Genomic DNA, 16,361 nt, shown 5'->3' on the forward strand with positions numbered 1-16,361 from the left:
CGAGTACTTAGATCTAACTTAAGATATGTTTTGATCAAAGATTTGCCCAGATCATGTCTGCATACAATACAACAGCGAGCAGTCAGTCTGTTTAACATGTTGAGTCGGTTAGTTATTTTAGCGACATCAGATATGTAATAGTTTCCGTTGGAGGTGAACTACACCGTGTGACGGAATGGGTTAACTGACTTTACTGACTTTCTTCACTTCTTTACTGACATTTTGCATAATAATTAAACAGTGTAGACGAAATTGATATTTATAAAGAATAGACGTTAATTATGTTTACCTTTGTATTCTTTGGTTTCAGCCTTTAGAATATGGTGGATCATATCGACAGTCTGGTATTATATATACATTGTATTTATTGAATGGTTAGGCTACGGTTACATTTCTTACCTAAAGGACTCAAAATTAGTTTATACACTGGCAAATATCACAACCACAGAAACACATTTATACGCGCACCCATACACGCACACACACACACAACTAGTTTGCGCAGAGTCTATTTTCATGACATGCGTTAACCGAAATCCGCACCGCGTGATCGAAATCGGAACCAAGTGATCGCACAACGAACTTTTTAACCATACTGCTATGTCGTTGCTTTTCTTAAATAAATATAGTCTTTAAAAAATAGTGATAAGAATGACAGAAATATTGGGTTTAAATTTAGGCACAAGTCCAACAATTTTAGGGGAGATGATAAAGTCGATTACATTGACCCTAGTGATCAACTTGTACTTATTTTATCAACCCCGGAATTTGAACTCAGAACGTAATGACGGATACCCGGCGTGCTAACGATTCTGCCAGCTCGCCGCCCTAGGAATGACAAAAATATTAAAATCTTTTCTAGTAGATGGAGGAGGGTGTAGTACTACGGAATGGGGCGATTAGGCGCAGCTGCTTGGACATTAAACACGGCTGGCATGACATTCAGCCCTTTTGCCGACAGTTGTTTTTAACTCTAGGGGTAAACACATTCACAGGTGCACACCAAAATATATACATCCAGAGTGAATGAATGAGAGAGACAGACAGACAGAGGCAGGAATTACAATTTGTTAATTGAACACTATTGATATAAACACACACACACACACACTTTCTCTCTTTTACCCCTCTCTCTCTCTCTCTCTCTCTCTCTCTCTCTCTTTCTCTCCTCATACACATAGAGAAATATGCTCAAATGCATAAACATAGAGAAAGAGAGAGGAGCGAGCGGGGGGAAGTAATGGAGAAAGGGGACGAAGTAAACATTAAAATGCTTGATGTCAAATAAATCTGCGTCGAATCAACGACGCCAAATTCACGACGCCATAACAGCTATGCCAAAACATCTCATAACCCTAACTAATACATTTCAAACGTATCCACCTTTGTCATCATCAGGTGGTGGTGTATTTTATGTCTAATAATAATAATTTAATTGAACTAGGATTGAAATAAGCTCTCATCCACGAGGCATTTGATGACGATTTGGCTATTAAGCAGTCACTGATTGGACCGAATGTCCTTTCTGTGTTGATATTTCTTATTTTGAAAAAAAAAAAAGCGTTTGTGTGAATTATGTATGAGCAGCTAACATCGTTCACACGCACACACACCTGTGTGTGGAGGGGGCGTGGTAAGGTGTGTACAAGTACGCAGGTATTCCTTCAGATATATTTGCATACGTTTAGTTCTATTCTTAACTTCACCCCCCTGATGGCCAGATGCAACGCAGATAAACACCCACGCACTAGCACATACCGCGCACGTACTGACACAGACATGTGTATGTGCGCGTTTGTGTGGGGTGGGGGAGACAGGGAAAGAAAGAAAGAAAGAAAGAAAGAAAGAAAGAAAGAAAGAAAGAAAGAAAGAAAGAAAGAAAGAGAAGTAGGGAGAACGGAGGAAGGAAGGAAGGAAAAAAAGAAAATAACGAAAGGAAGAAAAAGAACGAAAGAAAGAAAGAATGAAAAAAGAGAAACAAAGAAACAAAGAAAGAAAGGAAAAAGTTATATATTCATAAATTCATATAAACCTCCCACACACACACATCTCTCTCTTTCTCTTTCTCTCTCTTTCTCTCCCTCTCTCTTTCTATCTCTCTCTCTATATATATATATATGTATATATATATATATATATATATATATAATTCATATAAACACACACATACAAATTGTACATGTATGTATGTCCGTTTATGTGTGTGTCTATGTGTGTGTGTGTGCGTGGTGTGGTGTGTGTATGTGTATATGTGTGTGAGTATATGTGTGTGTGCGTGTGTGTGTAACTAAGCGAATACCTGCTTACCTGTACGACCAGACATGGTAATAAATGCATATATGATCAAAAGATTTCACCGATGCAATTCAAGACATTTGGATACACCTGGAAATTGTCACAGCGTATAAAAGTGATTCTTTAGAATTGGGTTTTTGTTATTTCTACCCGATAACCCCAAGTACTGAATTTACCTTGCAATCAGCTGTCGTTATGATCTTTCTTTAAATTGCTTCAGGCATTGGACTACGGCCATGCTGGAGTAGCACCTTGAAGCGTATTTGTCGGATAGATTGACCCCCAGTAGTTATCTTCGATTTTTTTCCTGTTTTTTTTTTGTTTTTTGAAAGTCTGGCACTTATTCTATCGGTATCTATTTGCCGAACCGCTAAGTTACAGGTACGTAAACAAAGCAACAGCGGTATTAAAGAGGTGGAGAGAACAAACACAGAGACAAAGACGCACACACGCACGCGCGCACATACACACACACACACACATAAACACGCACACATATGTGTACACAAACACAAATACATACACCACACATAAACATAAACGCGTGCACGCGCGCACACACACACACACACATACATGCACACATATATATGTGTTATAGGCGGTGAACTGGCAGAAACGTTGGCACGCCGGGCGAAATGCATAGCCGTATTTCGTCTGTCGTTACGTTCCGGGTTCAAATTCCGCCGAGGTCGACTTTGCCTTTCATCCTTTCGGGGTCGATAAATTAAGTACCAGTTACGCACTAGGGTCGATGTAAACGACTTAATCCGTTTGTCTGTCCTTGTTTGTCCCATCTGTGTTTAGCCCCTTGAGGGTAGTAAAGAAATATATATATATGTGTTATAGGTTTTTAGTTAAAATCCTTGGTAAATCCAGGCAGTATTTTGGCAGTATTCCGAATGATGTATTCATATTGTAAATGGGTAAATAGAACGAGAAATTATGATGGACATAAATGCGTTTTGTGAGTGGGTGTATGAGAAAGTGAGAGAAGAAAGAGAGAAAGCGAGATAGTAGAAAGGAATAAAGGAATAAAACAGTGGTAAAAAGGGTAAAAAATAAAAATAAAAACGAAAAATTTAAATATAATAATAATAATAATAATAATAATAATAATAATAATAATAATAATAATAATAGAAAAGTTGTGGAGGCGCATGGCTTAGTGGTTAGGGCGTAGCATCATGATCGTAAGATTGTGGTTTCGATTCCTGGACCGGGCGATGCGTTATGTTCTTGAGCAAAACACTTTGTTTCACGTTGATACTTCACCATGCCCTGATGCAGTACCAGGCAGTGGCTCTCGTGGCTTCTGATCTTAACTGATTGAAAGTGCTATCATGTACATTGTTTTGTCTTGGTATAAAAGATGGGCTACAGCAAATATTCTGCTCAATACCACAGATTTGCTTGTCAGTTGTTTGACCTTAACCAGTTGAGCATGTCCCTTAGTGGCTGATGATATGCGCATCTCTGATTACGAGCAGAAGTAGTGGGGGAACATCATAGCCATGTGTTGAGAGGAATTCTTTGGGGTTTGGATAATTCACCTTTGGAAACATGGGTGTTTCGTTCATCATCCTTTAACAAACCTTCTTCAGGGACCTTTTGAGCGGCATGGGCTACTCAACCTGAAGAAAATTCTAACTGGGCCCCACCTGCAAGGTCATGCGCTGTTTATCGTGATATAAGATCACCTTGTCGCGCACATATGGTTGTGATGCATGTGCTTGGTGTACCCTTATCAGACACGTAGTCATGATGGGTATACTGGGCTTCGTATATTTTACCCCAGTATCACTCTGATGGCATGCACTGCTCTCTCACTCAATAAAAGAAAAAGTTATGATAGATCTATCATAAATGAGTTTTGTGAGTGAGCGTATATGGGAGAGAGGAGAAAGGGAATAAAAATAAAATAAGATAGAGGTAACAGAGTAAAAAATAAAATGAATAAATAAAAGTAAAATAACGATATAGATATGTCAGTATTGTATGGGGGTTAGAGGTTAAACGTTAAAGTTACAGTAGAGTTGGGGCGGAAGGCTAATCTTGCTACGGTTATAAGGACAATAGTTTAGAGAAAACCTGGGGTTTTAACTAAAACCCTAAACCTTCGTGGATGTACCAAGGAAATACTGACCAACATCCATATTCCCTAGAAAAAGACGAGCCGCGAACATTATTCTTCTGCCTATGTTCCTCAAACTACTTTTACTCTTTATTTTTCTATTTTATTCCCTATAAACTATGAATTTTCTTCCTTGTAAACTGTAAATTTTCACTGTCTAAAATATTCATACCTTGTCTCTGATGACGGCATACCCAATGCACGGACATGCGAGCCTACCACTTGGGTTATCTCAGAAACGGCTGTATTCACCTTACCCCAATTAAATTCACCTTATCCTTATTAAATTATTCTAAGTGACTTGAGGTACTCGTTCTGCCTTGTTTTTGATTTTTCCTCTAATATAATATATACCTGTTATAACGGAACCCTAACACGGGTCCCTAGATTCAGCTTCAGCTGTCATCTTGGAACCTAATGGTCGACCACGTATAGCACTTGACTGGCGTACCTATTCGTTTTAGATCACAAGTGAACTAAACCCCCTCATATTCTTTATATATATATGTATATATATATATATTCTTTTATTTGTTTCAGTAATTTGACTGCAACCATACTGGAGCACAGCCTTGAAGGGGTTTTTAGTCGAACAAATTGACCCCAGGACATATTCTTTGTAAGCCAAATACTTATTGTATCGGTCTTTTTTGCCGAACCGTTAAGTTACGGGGACGTAAACACACCAATGTCGATTGTCAGGCGGTGATGGGGGAACAAACATAGACACAAAAACACACACATATAGATATATACCTACATATAATACACACACATACACACACACGTATATATATATATGTATGTTATGTATGTATGTATGTATGTATGTATTTACGACGGACTTCTTTCAGTTTCCGTCTACAAAATTCACTCACAAGGCTTTGGTTGGCCCGAGGGTAGTAAAACACACTTGCCCAAGGTTCCACGCAGTGGAACTGAACCCGGCACCGTGCGGTTGAAAAGCGAGCTTCTTACCAAAAGAATGAGCAATGTCCGTGCATCGTGCGTGAATTTTCCGTTTGTTCCTTTGTTGCGTCTCTGTTCAAATTTTGGAACTTTACATATATATATAAGGAGAGTTTACGAAAAAAACAAAAGACGAAGACAGGTGGTGTACAAAACAAAACACATGTATTAGTATAACGCTCAGGAAGAAAAAGAAAAAAGTTATTTTACGTTTCGAGCCTACGCTCTCCAACAGATAGGGACACAGAAAATACAAGGAGAGAAACAAGGAGAGAAAAAAAATGTGTGTAGTGGCTAACGATCTATCATGGCATATATATATATATATATATATATATATATATATATATATATATATATATATATATATATACAACGGGCTTGCACATAGTTTTCTTTTTACCAAATTCACTCTCAAGGCATTGATTGGTTAGGGACTATAGAAGAAGACGTCTGTGTAAGGTGCCGAACAGTAGGACTGAACCCGAAACCTAAGCGAGTTAAGCAAGCTTCTTTACCACTCAGTTATTTGCATATTAAATGAAGAACTGACAAAGCATTTGACATAGTATTTGATAACTCGATAATCGTGGATAGATTCTTGCCGGAGTAGTACTGGTATAGCAAACCTACAATCCAACCCAGCTGACATGTCTCACACTAAATGTAGTTAATTCCTAACGAGAGAGCAGAATAGTAAACGCATTACTTAATGCAGTGATTTGCCGGAAATGTTAAAGCGTCGGAAAAAATTTCTTGCCGAAGTCATCTTTGCCTTTATTCCTTCAGGGTCAATAAAATAAATACGAGTCAATGTAATCGACTACTCCCCTCTGAAATTACTGGCATTGTGCCTAAATTAGAAACACTTATATCACTTACTTTTCAAAGATTTCGCAATTTCCTTTAAGCTTTCCAGTTGCGATGTCGCCATAGCTCTCATTTCGTCATTTGTTGATAACTGGGCCGCCTTGATAGCTAAGAAGGCGCTCATTTCTTCCGTTAAATCATCCAAGTTGACCTTTTCTTTATCGAACTCAGCTGAAATATATAATTCGTACAGAATTAGTTTCCAATGAAGATTACTGGTTGACGCTTTTATTAAGGCAAAAGAAGTAATAACAATATTTTGTTTCGCAAACAAGGCGGCGAGCTGGCAGAATCGTTAGCACGCCTGGCGAAGTGCTTAGCGGTATTTCGTCCGTCTTTTACGATCTGAGTTCCTTTTCCACCGACGTTGACTTTGCTTTTCATCCTTTCGGAGTCGATAAAATAAGTGTCAGTTAAACACTGAGGTCGATGTTAAAGAATTACTCCCTCTCCGAAATTTCGGGCATTATGCCAAAATTTGAAACCAATATTTTGTTTCATTATAAAGTTTTGGAAGCAAAAGTTGAATCAATCTAAGGTAATTCTTTCTGTGCCGTAATGTTCTCTACGACTTGCACTCGGCTCCAAATTCAGTAGCCACAAGTGTATACTTGGTAAACATCTTTATTGCAAGCAGGATTATTACAATTTCTCCTGTTGACAGAATTAAATTTAGTATTGCTAGACAAAGTTTTGTGCAAATTAGTTTCCATTTCGTTATACAAACATTCAATTTAGAATCTTTTGCTAAATATTCTGTAAATAGATAGGAAGAAAGAGAGAGATGTATGTATATAAGGATAGATAGGTAGATAGATAGATATAGATAGATAGATAGATAGATAGATAGATAGATAGATAGATAGATAGATGGATAGACAGACAGTTAGATAGATAGATAGATGATAGATAGATAGATAGATAGATAGATAGATAGATAGATGATAGACAGACACACTGACAGATAGATAGATAGATAGATAGATAGATAGATAGATAGATAGATAGATAGATGATAGATAGACAGACAGACTGACAGATAGATAGAAGATAGATAGATAATAGATAGATAGATAGATAGATAGATAGATAGATTAATAGATATGTGTGTGTGTGTATATATATATATATATATATATATATTATATATACACACACACACACACACATATATATAATAATATATATATATATATATATATATATATATATATATACACACACACATATATATATATTTTTCTTTTTTCTAGTTTTAGCTCAGAGCTGCGGCCATGCTGATGCACCGCCGTTGTGCATCAGCATGGCCGCAGCTGGTTATATGTTTGTATGGCCGCATATAGTTATATGTTTGTAAGTGTGCATGTATGTATTTCTTTGTGTGTGTGTTTGTGTTTGTTCGCTTGGTTTATGTCCTTATAATCTAGCGCGCATACACATGTCTGTGTCAGTACGTGCGCGGTATGTGCTAGTGCGTGGGTGTTCATATGCGTTGCATCTGGCTATCAGGAGGTGAAGTTAAGAACAGAACTAAACGTATGCAAATATATTTGAAGGGATACCTATTTCTTTATTACCCACAAGGGGCTAAACACAGAGGGGACAAACAAGGACAGACATAGGTATTAAGTCGATTACATCGACCCCAGTGCGTAACTGGTACTTAATTTATCGACCCCGAAAGGATGAAAGGCAAAGTCGACCTCGGCGGAATTTGAACTCACAACGTAACGCAGACGAAATACGGTATTTGAACTCACAACGTAACGCAGACGAAATGGGTATTAGCGCGCGTCTACGATGGGTCAACGATTTAAAAAAAAATTTACCATAATTTTTTTCCATTTTGATGCATTTTTTTCGCTATTATATAAGGGAAGTAACTCTCTAAAAATGTCTACGATGACTCAACGATTTTAAAAAAAATTTACCATCATTTTTTTCCATTTTTAATGCATTTTTTGCTATTTTTTTGGCTATAACTCTCTAAAAATGCTTATATAGTTATTTCCCTTACAAACCCGAGCAACGCCGGGCGATACTGCTAGTTATATATAAAAGTGAAGTTGTGTGTCTGTTTCCTACGATTTAGATTCCTAACTACTCCCACATTTTGCGGTGCAGTTTAACCAAAACCGGGTATCTTAGAATCGTGATTCATATCGAGCCCTTCTGGGTATTAGCGCACGTCTACGATGAGTCTACGATTTAAAAAAAAATTTACCATCCTTTTTTTCCATTTTAATGCATTTTTTCGCTATTATATAAGGGAAGTAACTCTCTAAAAATGTCTACGATGACTCAACGATTTTTAAAAAAATTTACCATCATTTTTTTCCATTTTTAATGCATTTTTTGCTATTTTTTTGGCTATGACTCTCTAAAAATGCTTATATAGTTATTTCCCTTACAAACCCGAGCAACGCCGGGCGATACTGCTAGTCTATTATAAACCCTAACTTTCTTACTTTTCAGTGATTCCAGCTTCCGTTGCAGTCGATGTTCTTCATCCTTGAGTTCTTGTTTTCTCTTTCTAAATTGTTTTATATATTTGACGAAAATGTCCTTTTCATTATTCAAATTGTTCAATTTATTTTCCAATGCAGTAATAACTTCTAAAAACGTAAAATAAAAATTAAATATAATAGAAATATTAAAATTACTAAGTCTCTCTAAAGGAGATTACGACAGCATTACTGGAAATTAATAGTTATCGCCATACTAATATGACAGTCTTATAAATATAAGACTAAAGCTGTCGCTGATTAGCTCCATGAGGCCATCGCCTTAAGCTAGCTATTTGACACACAAACTGCGTCCATTTTAAACCTTCGAACAAGGGAGGTCTGCCGCTTCATCCTGCCAGTCAGACAGCTACAGACGACGTTTCAGGGTTATTATTAGTAAATAGCGTTTTTCTGCTGGAATGGGTAAAGAATAGAATGGAATGTTCTAGTAACTACATGATTAGAATATCGGTCCAGGATTCCCAAATGAAGCCAAATTCTGATATTTGCGACCCCTGGTCCTTTCACTAAACCACGTGCGTTACATGGGAGTGACCGTGTGGTTAAGAAGCTTGTGTGTATATGTGTATATGTGTACGTGCGCGCGCACGTACACATGCACACACATACACACACACACATGCACACACACACACACACACATACACACACACACACACACACACACACACTCACACGTACGCACACACACAGGCATACACACACACACACAGAAGGCAGAAAATATTTGTAACAATCCTTGCGGGATAGCTGTGCTAATATCGGTTTCATATTTTGGTACAAAGACGGCCATTTTAATGGATCGAGCAAGTCGATTTCATCGACTACAGGACTCAACCGGTACCTATTTTATCAACCCTGAAGCGAGGAAAGGCGAAGTCGATTCAGCGGAATTTGAACTCAGAAGATAAAGAACCGGAAGAAATGCCCTAAATCATTTTGTCCGATGTGCTAACGATTCCGCCAAATCACCGCCTTCAGCTTTTAGTTCTTGCTTTCTTTTTTCCTTTTTTGACGATGATATCCTTTTCATTATTCAAATTGCTCAGCTTGTATTCCAATCCAACAATGAAAATATAGCTCTTTAAGGATGGAGTATTGACTGAATCTGTAGAGCATCCAATATAATAGTTTGTGGTGTTTATTTGCATTACTTTATACCATGTTGTTTTACGTTACGTTGCTTTATGTATTGGTTGAATTTCCTACCTCTGAGATCGATAAAATAAATAACCCAAAAAGTATCAGGGTTGCTACAATCGATTCAAACACTTGAAAGTGGTGACCCGCTCATAACTGTAACCTGATGACTGAAACTCGTAAAAGAATGATAACAGAAAGAGTTTATCATGGAAAGGAAACTGGTTTTATCAAAAAAACTGCATTAACTGTAAATGGTTTCGTGCTTAGCACATGACCTAATGGATTACGAAAAGCAAGTGTTTATAAGAAATATATGATAGTTCTACTAGAAGCTGCTTAAATGTTCTGTTTAGAAGACAAAAGCGATTAAATCTAAATTCAAAATTAACAAATACTAAATACTAAAATCAGAACCGCCAACAGAAAATGTAAGACAATGAGGATTGTTAGTGTAACTTTAGATACGTTAGCTACAGTAACGTCTGTTGCTGGTGCCAATTTTGCGTAATCTCGAGTTATTTGGGGTGAAATTAACATAAAAGTATTGGCTGAGGAAGAATATGGCACGTAATCAGCCAACCGAAAGATTAAATGTGACCCACAATACTGTAGGACATGGTTATATGGTTAAGAAGCTCGCTTTCCAGCCACTTGGTTCCTCGTTCAGTCCCACAGCACGGCACCTTGAGCAAATGTCTTCTGCTATAGCCCCAATGCCTTGTGAGTGAATTTGGCAAATAGAAATTTCGTAAAAGCCCGGCGTGTGTGTGTGTGTGTGTGTGTGTGTGTGTGTGTGTGTGTGTGAGTGTGTGTTTGCGTGTGTGTGTGTAAGTGCGTGTGTGTGTGCGCGTGCGCGTCTTTGTTTATCACTCCTACCCTCACCGCTTGATAACACGTGTTAATTCATTTACGCTCCCATAACTCAGCGGTTCGGTCAAAGAAACCGATAGAATGAGTGACGTACTTTTTTTTTATTTAAAAAGCGTAAGTACTGGGGCCGATTTGCCCGACTAAAAACCCTTCAAGGCGGTGCCTCCAGCATGACTGCAGCCCAATAATTCATTTACGCTCCCATAACTCAGCGGTTCGGTCAAAGAAACCGATAGAATGAGTGACTGTACTTTTTTTTATTTAAAAAGCGTAAGTACTGGGGGCCGATTTGCCCGACTAAAAACCCTTCAAGGCGGTGCCTCCAGCATGACCGCAGCCCAATAATTCATTTACGCTCCCATAACTCAGCGGTTCGGTCAAAGAAACCGATAGAATGAGTGACTGTACTTTTTTTTATTTAAAAAGCGTAAGTACTGGGGGCCGATTTGCCCGACTAAAAGCCCTTCAAGGCGGTGCCTCCAGCATGACCGCAGCCCAATAATTCATTTACGCTCCCATAACTCAGCGGTTCGGTCAAAGAAACCGATAGAATGAGTGACGTACTTTTTTTTTTATTTAAAAAGCGTAAATACTGGGGGCCGATTTGCCCGACTAAAAACCCTTCAAGGCGGTGCCCCTCCAGCATGGCCGCAGTCCAATGATTGAAAAAAGTATAAAAGATACACCACAGTATTTCCAAACTGCCCACCTTACAACACTCTCCGACCTGCAATGGTTGATCGTACGAAGAACATACAGTGTCACAATCTGAACATGTACTCACTCCAATACAGTCTGTTCTTGCATTCCTATCCACACTGTTTCTGCACACTTTCTCATTCTGGCGGTGGTCACAGCGGAGACAGACAAACTGATTCGGGCAGAGCGCAATAGTTAATGGTTGTCTTTATTTAATGGTAGTTTGTACTCTAGCGCAGCACTACTTGTGCTTAAGGTGAGTTCAGTATTTCAGTTATTTATGTGAATACGTCTTTTTTTTTTTTACTTCTTTATTGTGTGTGTGTATATATATGCGTGTTTTGTCTGTCTGAACTGAGTGTTTTTAGGATGTGCAAACAAGAGATTGATCCTGTATAGCATATAACACCTAGTTCTGCTCGTTAAACACTTTGTCGTAGGAATTAAGTGCAGCCAAAAACGATCCGATTGCCTGTAGCCTCATAAAGAACGCATTAAACAAATTAGAAAGCAGATTGACGTCTGATATGTCCTGAGAGAGGACTGAACGGTGTGGCGGTGAGGAGGTAAGTAACTACCAGCGGAACTGAAATACAATTAGAGAGAAAGAGAGGGGGGAGAGAGAGAGAGTGGAAGAGAGAGAGAGAGAGAGAAGGAGAGAGAAGGAGAGAGAGAGACAGTGAGTGCGAGTGGAGTAGACTGGCTGCGAGAAAATTGATAGTGTAAGTGTGAGTTAACGAGCGAAAACGGTAGGAGTTGGGAAGTTGCGCGAAGAAGAAGGAGAAGAAGAAGAAGAAGAAGAAGAAGAAGAAGAAGAAGAAGAAGGAGAAGAAGAAGAAGAAGAAGAAGAAGAAGAAGGAGAAGGAGAAGAAGAAGAAAGAAGAAGAAGAAGAAGAAGAAGAAGGGGAGGGGGAGGAGGGGGAGGAGGGAAATTTTAGTGAAGGAGGAAATATTGCATGATAAGCTAGAAATGGAAGAGTAATAAAAATTACGAGAGAAAAAGCAAGAGACGAAGAATTAGAGAAAGAGAGAGAGAGAGAGAGAGACTGTAATGGACGAATAGGAAGACAGACAGAGATGTAGAAGCAAAAATGAATAGTGATAGAAGAGTGGCTGTGTGGTAAGTAGCTTGCTAACCAACCACATGGTTCCGGGTTCAGTCCCACTGCGTGGCATCTTGAGCAAGTGTCTTCTGCTATAGCCCGGGCCGACCATTGCCTTGTGAGTGGATTTGGTAGACGGAAACTGAAAGAAGCCCGTCGTATATATGTATATATATGCGTGTGTGTGTTTGTCCCCCCAGCATTGCTTGACAACCGATGCTAGTGTGTTTAGGTCCCCGTTACTTAGCGGTTCGGCAAAAGAGACCGATGAATAAGTACTGGGCTTACAAAGAATAAGTCCCGGGGTCGATTTGCTCAACAAAAGGCGGTGCTCCAGCATGGCCGCAGTCAAATGACTGAAACAAGTAAAAGAGTAAAAAGAGTAAGACCAACAAGAAACAGAAGCTAACAGCATCAGAAAGGAAAAGAGAGATGGTGGGAGGGAGATAGGGAGGAAGAAAGAAGAAAAGGAAACAAATAAACAAACATAATCCGGCCTGACAGATGAAAATGGAAAAGCATGGGGCGGTGGGGCCGGAGGTGGAGTCTTGACATTTCATTTTCGCGCAGTCCGAAACTCTAGATGACAACTGTCCGAGTCACATGATGCCAGGCTAAAAGCTGAAGGCTCGACAATTTGTATTCCATCTGTCATTGGTACCCCGAGTCTCCACGAGAAAAAAACATTTAGCTTCTGCTTCATTCTGACCACCAAGATTCAACTAAGTACTATGTGTAGATGCAATTCACCATTTTTTTAAGGAGTGGGAGCACAGTGTACTAAACGGATGTTTCGTTACTTACCTGTGCAGAGTTTAAGTCTTTTGAAGGTTTATCAAGAATACAACAAAAGCCACTGTACAGTTAATGATCATCAGAAAACGATGATCATCAATCGTCTCATTTCACTTCGGTTAACTTATGTGTGTGTGTGTGTTTATGTATGTGTGTGGTGTGTGTGTGTGTGTGTGTGTAAGGCGGTGGGCTGGCAGAAACTTTAGCACGCCGGGCGAAATGCGTAGCCGTATTTCGTCTGCCGTAACGTTCTGAGTTCAAATTCCGCTGAGGTCGACTTTGCCTTTCATCCTTTCGGGGTCGATAAATAAAGTACCAGTTACGCACTGGGGGTCGATGTAATCGACTTAATCCCTTTGTCTGTCCTTGTTTGTCCCCTCTATGTTTAGCCCCTTGTGGGCAGTAAAGAAATATATATGTATGTGTGAGTGTGATAACATATACGTTAATAGATAACACATTAAACTGATAACTCATAAAGATAACGTGATAATACGATAATCGATCAGATTTACTGATAACACGTAAAATTTTAAGTGATGGCACGTTAAACTGATTACTAAACACGATAATCTGATGATAACTGGATAACAGGTTGAAACGATAAATGATAGCACGTTAAACTGATAATTAATACATTAGATTAATGATTGATAACAACTTAAACTCAACAAAACAGACTTTCGCCACCAAGGATTAATTACACGACAAATCCTTAATACGGTGAGTACAAAAAACAAAAATCAATAAAATCACTGGCATGAAAATATTTATATATTATGAATATATTTTTCAACGATGTTCTCTGATTAATACAGAGAAAATAAAGTTCTGTAAAACAATATATATTTCTTTACTACCCACAAGGGGCTAAACATAGAGGGGACAAACAAGGACAGACAAAGGGATTAAGTCGATTACATCGACCCAGTGCGAAACTGGTACTTTATTTATCGACCCCGAGAGGATGAAAGGCAAAGTCGACCTCGGCGGAATTTGAACTCAGAACGTAACGACAGACGAAATACCGCTAAGCATTTCGCCCGGCGCGCTAACGTTTCTGCCAGCTCGCCGCCTCTGTAAAACAATATAGTGAGGTCTCTATATACGAACATACGTTCCAGAAACCTGTTCGTTAACCAAATTATTCGTTACATGAGTTACTGAAATGCATGTAAGAAAGAGTATTCCGTTCCAAGCCACACCCAGACTCCACTTAAAGGTATGAAGTGGTGTTTATTTAGTGGCGAATGGTGGTTGTTGTATTGGGTGTGCTACTACACCCAATGCCACCAAATTTCGAACAGGGGTATAAACAAAAATTTTTACATAAGATTTGTGATTAAATTAATGAATAAGGTTAACACTTATAATGAATTTGCCATTTTCGATGGGTGTGTACGTTTGCTACGGTAGGTTGGCAGTAGTGCCCACTCTGACGACCTCAACGGCACAGTGGAGTACTTTATCACGTCCTGTTCGGTCGCGAACCGAACCTCCACTGTGCCATACTTCTTTCCTCTCCTATAAAATGTCATGAGTTCCTTTAAGTCCTTTAGGTATTCCTCCACTGCTTCCGCCATAGCTATTTCTGTGGACAGCGTTCTATAGACTACTGCCCTTTTCGTCATCTTCTCTGTCACTTCTTTAGGTGGGGTCAGCCTCAGACTGGTATCTTCCGTTGCGATGAGTTCGTTAAACTCCTTCAATCTTTTCTCCTCGAATTCCACTTCTCCCACTTGCAGTACATCCGCAATCAAACCCTTTCCGGTTGCTGCAGCATAGCTACCGACTGATTGGGTCTCCATTTAAACTCAGAATGTACAACGGATAAAATGCCTCCAAACATTTTATCCGGCGTGCTAACGATTCTTCCACCTCACTGCCACTTAAAGACATAATCCTGGTTTTAAACTTTAGCACAAGGCCAGCAATTTCAGGGGAGAGAGTAAGTCGATAACACCGACCCCAGCACTCAACTGGTACTTATTTTATCGACTCCGAGAGGATGAAAGACAAAGCCAACATCGGCAACACTTGAACTCAGAACATAAAGACGAAAGGAATGCCGTTAAACATTTTGTCTGATGCGGTAACGATTCTGTTAGCTCGCCGCCTTACTGACATAATATTGCCGTTTGCCGCCCCATGGTGATGAGAAACAATAATGTACATACCAGAAAATTTCAAATATATTTTCAAAAATATTTTTCCCTTTTTCTTTTTCATTTTTTTTTTCATATATATTTTTAAATGACAGTAGGGTGTGATTTGATGGAGATTTAACTGCTATTTCTAACAAAAGGAACAACTACATAAAGGTCTCGTTCGTTGAAGTGGTCAATCCTAAAGGTCAGGTTGACAACACTGCTAAATCAGAGGAGGATCTAAGGTTGTTAGTCAGTCGCTGGATACGATCGATCCAGCTGCCACACATCACACACACATACACTCTCTCTCTCTCTTTTTCTCTCTCTTTCTCTTTCTCTCTCTCTCTCTCTCTCCTTCTCTCTCTCTCTCTCCTAAATAGAAACTACATATTTTAAAGATCTAATTCTGACATTAACTTAAGCTAGGACTGACACGGGTAACGGGTAGAAACAGCTTTGATCTCCTACTTCAATGCTAAAGTCTGGGTGTGCCCAAACCGGAACTAAACAAGAGCAATACATATGAACAGTAGGAATTTACTATAAAGTATTGAAAAATAAAAACCCAAAGAGGATATTGGGGGAGGATTTTCAATGAAGTATTTCTTCAATGAGACTTAGTTGGTAGTGTAGAGTTTCAGCTGGAACGAAAAACAGGTGTCTGTCTATCTAATCAAGGATCGGTTCTCTCAGAAAGAGAAGTGGAGCTGAATGAAGGGGTAAATAGAAAGGAAAAAATAAGCGGAAGTAAAGAGAAGAAGAGAGAGAGAGAAGGAGAGGTAGGAAGGTATAGAGGAGAGGAAGG

General features: G+C 39.0%; 1 protein-coding gene across 1 annotated transcript in view; it reads right to left on the bottom strand.

Moving 5' to 3' along the window:
• LOC118762128 overlaps positions 1-16,361 on the bottom strand; it is a 92,838-nt gene that overhangs the window by 39,705 nt on the left and 36,772 nt on the right. Inside the window, exons 4-5 of the mRNA XM_036500469.1 lie at positions 8,737-8,883; positions 6,281-6,439 (exon numbers count right to left, since the gene is read on the bottom strand). Of these exons, the coding sequence (XP_036356362.1) occupies positions 6,281-6,439; positions 8,737-8,883 (306 nt within the window). The remainder of the gene's footprint in view (positions 1-6,280; positions 6,440-8,736; positions 8,884-16,361) is intronic.

This window comes from Octopus sinensis, linkage group LG2, assembly GCF_006345805.1.
Source record: "Octopus sinensis linkage group LG2, ASM634580v1, whole genome shotgun sequence".
Lineage (NCBI taxonomy): Eukaryota > Metazoa > Mollusca > Cephalopoda > Octopoda > Octopodidae > Octopus > Octopus sinensis.